This window comes from Nicotiana tabacum, chromosome 15 (assembly GCF_000715075.1).
Source record: "Nicotiana tabacum cultivar K326 chromosome 15, ASM71507v2, whole genome shotgun sequence".
Taxonomy (NCBI): Eukaryota; Viridiplantae; Streptophyta; class Magnoliopsida; order Solanales; family Solanaceae; genus Nicotiana; species Nicotiana tabacum.
In genome coordinates, this window is record NC_134094.1 from 87359817 (window position 1) to 87368104 (window position 8288).

The 8288-nt window shown below is 35.6% G+C and overlaps 1 protein-coding gene across 2 annotated transcripts; it reads right to left on the reverse strand.

Annotated features, from left to right (window-relative positions):
* Positions 1-381: 381 nt before the first annotated feature.
* On the reverse strand, positions 382-5083 carry LOC107790726 (uncharacterized). 2 transcript variants are annotated; one of them, XM_075230980.1, is made up of 7 exons: positions 4950-5083; positions 3688-3864; positions 3399-3481; positions 2412-2573; positions 1506-1616; positions 1057-1123; positions 382-975 (listed from the first exon to the last, which is right to left on the reverse strand). In XM_075230980.1, the coding sequence occupies exons 2-7, from the start codon at positions 3803-3805 to the stop codon at positions 695-697; spliced, it is 822 nt and encodes a 273-aa protein (XP_075087081.1). In that variant the 5' UTR covers positions 3806-3864; positions 4950-5083; the 3' UTR covers positions 382-694. The 2 variants fall into 2 exon arrangements, with proteins under 2 accessions (XP_075087081.1, XP_075087082.1); XM_075230981.1 differs by lacking the exon at positions 4950-5083 and adding an exon at positions 4705-4722.
* Between the last annotated feature and the right edge of the window lie 3205 nt (positions 5084-8288).

Here is an 8288-nt window from a genome sequence, read left to right on the forward strand (position 1 = left end):
GGGGAGAATAATGTGTACGCAAGCATTACCCCTACCTTTGTGAAGGTAGAGAGGATTTTTCTTATAGACCCTCGGCTCAAGGAATAATTAAAAGGAAGAGCCTTTTATTTTAATTTTAACATTGGATTGTTTAAAAGACTTGGAGGAAGAGCCTTGGAGAAGGGCATCTTTGTCATTTTAATGTTTATCCCAGGATTATTGTCCCACTCTTGGGATAGAATAATACCCAATTGTGATTAATCCCAGGATTGCTAATCCCTCGTTCAAAAATTCAACCAAACGAGGGATAAAAGAATCCCGCATCTAATCCCGGGATTATTATCCCTTATCGCACACACCAAACGACTCCTTAGGGTTACGGAAAAAGAAAATTGGTCAATATGCAAAATCTGACTTATTAAACTGACCAAAATGGAAATATCTGTCCATCATGAATACACATTCAATCAGTTATCTGAATACTTTAAAGGCCATAAAAGTACATGAAGTTTGAGGCACTTGAGATGCTAAAGAAAAGGAGGAAGGTGCCTACAAATGAAGCTGAAGATCTCGACCTAAGCTGCTATGACCAGGGATGTATGAGAGAGAACATTTGAAAAAGAAATCCGACAAGAGGCACACCATTTCATCCCAAACTGATTTTTATGGAAGTAAAAAGCTTTCTAGTGAAACCAAACTACCACAGTAACTGTGCTCAAGCAGCAGCAGCACCTGGTCCATTGCTCTTAGCTCTGCCTTTGCGGTCCCATATAGGAGTAGTCTCAATGAGCTTATGAGGAACTAGACGCCTTTCACGTTTGGTGAGCTTCTTGAAGTTGTGTACTCTCAACTTAGCTATCTCGGCCTCCTCCTCAGGAGTTATCTCCCTAACTACAACGGTCAGTCTACATTCTGGCCTCACTTTTATTCCACACTTTCCTTTAGCATGGTAGGACACCCTTTTTTTGAAAAGTCCTTTCCCAACAAAAGCCTCAGCTGCACCAAATATGAAAAGAATGAATCAGTCCAAGATTAGAAGTAAGAGGAGAGCACAGATTGTTAGTTTGCCTTTTTTACCAACAAGAAGACGATCTGGATCAAATCCATAATTGTGGGTTGCATTTGCCCGAGCTGAATGTATAACCTACAAAAATAAAAGGTTCCTATTACATCACACCTGAACTGTAAATAATCTTTGACTTCAGGAGCCATGCTCGGCAATAGTCCTGCAACTTTAAGGTTGGTCTCATGTGGTGTTTGGAAGTGAATGACTGTGTGTGTTTTCTTTGATAAGTAGAAGTGAATGACTGTCAACACGACAATGGAGGTTACTCTGCAACATAGAATCATTTAATGCAGTATAGGTGTGGCAGACACATTAGAGATGCTCTTTGTAAAGAAGACAACAGAAAGGCCGAGTCAAATACATAAAATACAGCCTACTTATACACTACAGTTGAATGATTTATGAAGAAAATAATTTCCTTTCCCTTGATCTTCTGCAAGCTGCTTGTCAGAAGCCTCACCTGATAGACAGTTTTGGAAGCTCGTTTTACAGTCACTTGCAACTGCAACAATGCATCTTCAACACGCATCCCACGAACTAATGCTGCGACCAAATTGATCTTCTTTGGGCTCTGAAAATGACAAGTGCCATAGAAATGAAAGGATAGCATGGTAAGATTCCTCACTCTTTTTTTGACTGGAAAGAGATTTCTGATAGAAGGAAGGAGTAAAAGAAAGAGAACAAAACTTGTCAAGAAAATAAAACAAGAAAAAGAGTTTAAAAAACATATTTAGAAAACAGACGGGTCCCAACAATATCTGTTCTTTGTTGGAGCAATTATTCTTTCACTAAGTTATAATTGCATCATAACAATATCTAGGACAAGCCCCAATTTTCAAATGCATTCTAATGGGAGAAAAGTCTGCTTACAGTCTACACAAACAGTATGTAATGAAAGAGATATGCATTCATACAGTCCCTTTTCTTCAATATTTCTCCCTGATTCCTGTACATTATCTCAAATTTGCATTTTTCATCACACTGTCCTCCCCAATACCAAAAATATATTTTTCTTTGTGCTCATAAATTGCAGGATATGCAGTAGAACTCACCGTCATGTTGCTAAATCAGCAGGCTTTGCCTCCTAATTCACATAAAAGCTTGGCAATATTCTAAAAGACTTTATCAATTACCAGTATAAAACATAGAGGCGGGGAGTAACTTCCACTTATATGTAAATAATCATTTAATAAACCATTAAGCTGGGAAATCAATTCTAGGAAGAAAAAAAAAGGAGATTTGCTAGGAGATTAGTTAATACGAATGACAAGGCTGTATGTAACCACATCTACTCACCAAATTGTTATTCATCATGCAAATTCTGCTCCGGTGTGCAGTAAATTAGAAAGGCTGTGGCATTTCATACCTGTTTTATCCCCTTCAAAATTGCTTGAACTGTTGAAGGTTTAGAAGTTGCTTTCTCAGCTTCTTTATTTCCAGTATTTGATGTTAGAAGCGGTGTTAACGGGGAAGAAATTGGTGTAGCATCAGATGCGTCTACAAGTAAGGTCCTTGTACTAGAGAGCCCCTGTCAAAAAAGTAAAAAAAGAAGGGGAAAAAAAGCAAAAATTTAAACTATGAAATTGTTTAACTAATTTGAATTTTCTTTCATAGGATAAATGTTCTACAATAAAGCATACAAAGAAGCGTGCATTTATTGTTATTCAAGATAACAAATAGTCAAAAACTTTAGCCATCGACACTTGCATATCTGAAGTGTAAAGACAGATGTCAAACTGGCTAACCCACTCTTGGCGATGGCTTTTGTAAAAATGACAAAATGGTGACTCAAATTTCTAGTAGAGTTATAAAACTATTGCTGTGTATATTACAGGAAATTTATGTACAGATGGTTTTATCAATATTTCGATTGGGAAATAAGTTGATTGCGCAGCCATAAAGGATTATAGAACGAGTTTATATAGATTTAAAACATGATATATAAATAGAAAAAATCTGCCAAGGTGCTATATTTTTTGAGAATGGTAACATTTGTATTAATAAAAGTGCACTAAGGCAGTGCATAACCATATGTACAGGGAATAGTAGATCAATCTTGATCTACCTAATTACAAAAAGCCTAACATGTCTACCAAGGTGCTATATTTAAATAGACAGGATCAATCAATGCCTATGTGCTTAGGCAAGCACCTGCAACACTACGAATAGAATGTCTCATAAAATAGATAGAATGCAATATGATAAGTTGTTTCAAGTACGAGAAGTCAAAACAACAAAACTTAATTAAATAAAAACCAAAAAGGGTGGGATAAAGATTCACGACCGAATTGCCACCTGAATTCACTATACGTAGCCACATACATATATGAACTAAATTATATTGTAACATTACCAAATGCTGTAGATACTGGTATAATGGCCTTGAGATACCAGATGAAACCGTATTCTGCAATCTTGGCAAGTAAGGTGCCTCACCTAGAAAATACATGTTGCTCAACCATCATAAGCTGATATATGACTTGAGAAATCAAAAACGAAAAGTAACTGAAGGAAGAAAGTGAACACAGCCTTGAACCCTAACTAGAGGTGCTTCTATTTACGGGTTGCATTAACAATCCACAGCCGCCACAAGACATCAGAAGAATCAATTTATCAAGCTTCAACAGAGAAAGAGCCATTACCAAGTACTAGAGACGACTTTGAGTGATAATATGAATTGAAAGGAATAGTTCGACTTTGGTGATATCTGTTCCCAGCTTGATGGAGCATGCACTGAAGATGTCGTTGCCAGCCTACCATTTCTTTAGCTTATGAGAGGTCTCTCAATCAACAATTCCGCTAGACTATATCAGTTCCATCTATGAAGAGAAAAGTACAATAAATTTCACACTAGTATGGTGAGATAAATAGATAATGAACCACACTATGCACATAGCAGGACAATTTTCAGTCAAAAAAAACATCAGATCATTCAAATTAAATGCACAATCTAGTATCAATGCCCTTGTTAATAGGAGCTACTATTTCTTTGGCCTTCGCTGGTCTCCATAGAAAGATACGAACCAACTGAAGTAACAAAAAAATAGCACTTCATAAATGAGTTTTGAGTAATCACATATGTTTATTTGGAAGGACTCTTCACCAAGCACATGTTCTGCAATCTAAACATGTTTACTAAAAGTTAGAGTTAGCCTACACTTAAGAATTATTTAAATTCAGAGTCGAACATAACAATTGGTGAAAGATTTCTATATAAGCAAAAGTTACACTCAAAAGTTACAATTTCACTTTCTTTTTATAAGCATTTCGCTAACTAATCTATCTTAGTGTGAAGGGGAAACAAGAGAAACATTACAAATGGCAGCACTATAGAACTACTTTTACGCGCAACCCTCGTTTATCTGAAATTGGGACCAGCTATGCTTAGTGGAATTCAGTTCTCAAAAGTAAATATGAAATTTTCTATTCAGCTGCTATTTTATGGGAAATAAAGTAAATTAAAGTTCCTTCTTATCCCCTCTTAACAGTTGTTCTCTTCGAAAGCCTTGTAAACCTAACACCCTCAAAAATTGTAAGAGCGACGCCTTTTGAACGCAACTAATTTCTGTATATGCAAATGTGAACAACAATATATATATATATCTAAGTGCAAAATTGGCACAAATAAAATCACATGACTAACTAATAGTAGTACACACATTTTCAAGCTAAAATTGTAAGTAAAACATTGAATCAACCCCACAAGATCTGATAGGCATTTTATCAAACGGGTTTCATACAACACAGACTCAACTATAAATCCACCTCAGTTACCACTCAAATCAACTCTTTGAAAAATCAAGTCCCCAAATGAAGGGGAAAAAAGGAAAATAATAATGCATAATAACTTGTAAAAGTTCAAAGAAATAGACAAAAGTCGGAGTTGATGGTTTTAGAAACTTACAGGAATTCGCCATAGGAAAAAGATGGAGGCTGACGAGAACTCAAGCAAGTTCACGGCGGAGGGACTGTCAACTAGGCCGAAGCAGCTTTTGGGCCGAATAGACCCAAATTGGGTCATTGACGTCAATTTATTTGGAGGAAACTAGGCAGAAATTCAAAAATAGCAACGATTTACAAGTGGTCATTCAAACATAGCCACAATTTCAAAAGTAATCGAAATTTAGTCACTTTTCATGTAGATAAATCTGAAAGAAAACACTATTCAAAATCCGAAAAATATTTCAGCATAAGTATACTGGAACTCCAGTATATTGGAGTGCCAGTATAATATACTGAACTTCTAACATAATATACTGGAGTTCCAGCATAATATACCGGTCCAGCATAATATGCTGGAAGTTCATGCACAGGTGCTCCAATCTCCAGTATATTATGCTGGAACTTTTTTCGTGTTGGAGTTCCAGCATAATATGCTGGAAGTTCATACACAGGTGCACCGATCTCCAGTATATTATGCTGGAACATTCCGTGTTGCAGCAAAATAGTAGCTATTTTTTAATGACTTTATAAACGCGGGCTATTTTTGAATGACCAGTCCGAAAATTGGCTAGCCCGTACTATTTAAGCCCAAACTAATTACTCGTAGTAGAAATGGCATGGGGTAGCCACTTTTTAACGTGGTATTTAGTTTTTATCCAACATTTTTAATGTTTAGCAAAAATAGCAACTACTTTATTAAAATTAATACGAAAAGATATTTTTACCCTTTCTTCATGAGTGTTGTATAAATATTTAGGACATGGTGTCCTTAATATTTACACAACACTCGTGAAGTTAAAGACATCATGTCCTAAAGTTTAAAAATAAAAGGGGCAAATACAGGATACCTTGTCCTTAATATTTACACAGCACTCATAAAGTTAAGGACACCATGTCCTTAATATTTACATAGCACTCATGAAGTTAAGGACACTATGTCCTTAACATTTACACTGCACACATGAAGTTAAGGACACCATGTCCTTAATGTTTACACTGCATATATGAAGTAAGGACATAATGTCCTATAGTTTAATAACAGAAGATGCAAATACATGACACATTGTCCTTAATACTTACACACCACTCATGAAATTAAGGACATCATGTCCTTAAAATTTAGACACCACGCATGAAGTTAAGGTCACCATGTCCTTAACATTTACACTGCACATTTGAAGTTAAGGACGTGATGTCCTAAAGTAGAACAGAAGATGCTAATTTGGGATACTTTGTCCTTAATATGTATACAGCACTCATGAAATTAAGGACACCATGTCTAGCATGGTGGTATTTTTGTCCGGGTGGGGTAAAATTTTATTAAAGCGCTGGCTAAATAGTATATATATTTTAATCAATGACTTAAGAGTAAATTACAACTCTAATTAGTGGCTAACTGTGCACTTCCCCTTTACCCGTATCTATCCAAGCCAATACATGTTATAGTTTGAGAAAATGACACTTAAAATCCTTTTTAAAGACTTAATACCCAAAAAACTCTCATTTTTTAAAAAAAAGACAAATTATTCCACAATATGACTGGATCTTTAACAGTAAGATATTCCATTTTCAGTTTAGAAAGATTTGACATTATTTAGGAAAAGAAAGTTCTTACCTCAGATACTTTCAAAATATTTGCTCGAGATGGCAGAGTCTCGTGCTGATAAAGTGTTATAAAATAAAGACTATAAAGTAAGACAAGTATAGAGAGAAATTGATATTTTATTCAAACTTCAAACTTCTGTACATAATGAACTGAAAATTCCTCTATTTATAGAAGAAAGGAAGCTGATGCGTAAGCTGCTACTGCAAGCTGCTGTGTAAGCTGCTACTGCAAGATGCTGCGTAAGCTGTAAGCTGCTACTGCAAGCTGCTGTGTAAGCTGCTTGTAAGCTGCTACTGCAGGCTGCTGTGTAAGCTGCTATTGCAAGCTACTTGTAAGCTGCTATTGTACCAGATATAGATAATCTTCTATCGGAGGGGTTATGTTTATCCATAACGGAGTACCAAAATGATAAGCTTCTTCAGGAGGCTTATTTTCAATAAAGTACTAAATAGATAAACATATTTACGGCGGAGTCTCATATGGATAAACTTCTTCAGGAGGCTTATTTACAATAGAGTAAATGAACATCCATAATATAATATATTTATAATATTCCCCCTTGGATGTTCATTAAAAGATAATGTGCCTCATTAAAACCTTACTAGGAAAAGCCCCGTGGAAAAAAAAATCTCAGTGAAGGAAAAAGAGTACACATATTTAGTAATACGCATTGCTAGTTGTCTCATTAAAAACCTTATAAGGAAAACCCTGTGGGAAAAACCTTAGTAAAGAAAAAAATATATCGCGTATTTTACTCCCCCTCATGAAAATATTATTTCAAATATTTGAGTCTCTGCATTCCAATCTTGTATACCATCTTCTCAAAAGTTGAAGTTCGCAAAGATTTAGTGAATAAATCTGTCGGACTGTCACTTGAACGGATTTGTTGTACATCAATGTTATCATTTTTCTGAAGATCGTGTGTGTAGAATAATTTTGGTAAAATGTGCTTCGTTCTATCTCCTTTTATAAATCATTCCTTCAATTGGGTTATGCATGCAACATTGTCTTCATATAAAATTGTGGATCTTTTATCACATTCCAAACTATATTTTTCTTGAATAAAATGAATCACTGATCTCAACCATACGCATTCCCTACTTGCTTCATGAATAGCTATTATCTCAGCATGATTTGAAGAAGTAGCAACAATAGATTGCTTTGTGGAGCGCCATGATATGACAATACCTCCACATGTAAACACGTATCCAGTTTGAGATCGAGCTTTATGGGGATCAGATAAATAACATGCATCTGCATAACCAATAAGATCTGTACTACCTTTGTTAGCATAAAATAAACCCATATCAAGAGTTTCCTTTAAATATCGCAAAATATACTTAATCTCATTCCAATGTCTCTTTGTAGGAGAAGAGCTATATCTTGCTAGTAAATTAACAAAAAATGCTATGTCAAGTCTTGTAGGATTAGCAAGATACATAAGTGCACCAATTGCACTGAGATATGGTGTTTCAGGACCAAGGAGTTCCTCTTCCTCTTCTGGAGGTCGGAACGGGTCCTTATTCACTTCAAGTGATCTAACAACCATTGGTGTACTCAATGGGTGCGCTTCATCCATGTAAAAGCGTTTTAAGACCCTTTCTGTATAGGCAGATTGATGGATAAAGATCCCGTCTGCTAAATGTTCAATTTGCAGACCAAGACAAAGTTTTGTCTTTCCAAGATCTTTCATCT

Coding starts and splice junctions, on each gene's coding strand:
- LOC107790726 (XM_075230980.1), bottom strand. CDS start 3,805: ATGGTAGGCTGGCAACGACATCTTCAGTGCATGCTCCATCAAGCTGGG. Junction 2,574..3,398: donor ACCAGTATCTACAGCATTTG/GTAATGTTACAA, acceptor CTTTTTTGACAG/GGGCTCTCTAGTACAAGGAC. Junction 976..1,056: donor TCCAGATCGTCTTCTTGTTG/GTAAAAAAGGCA, acceptor TATTTGGTGCAG/CTGAGGCTTTTGTTGGGAAA.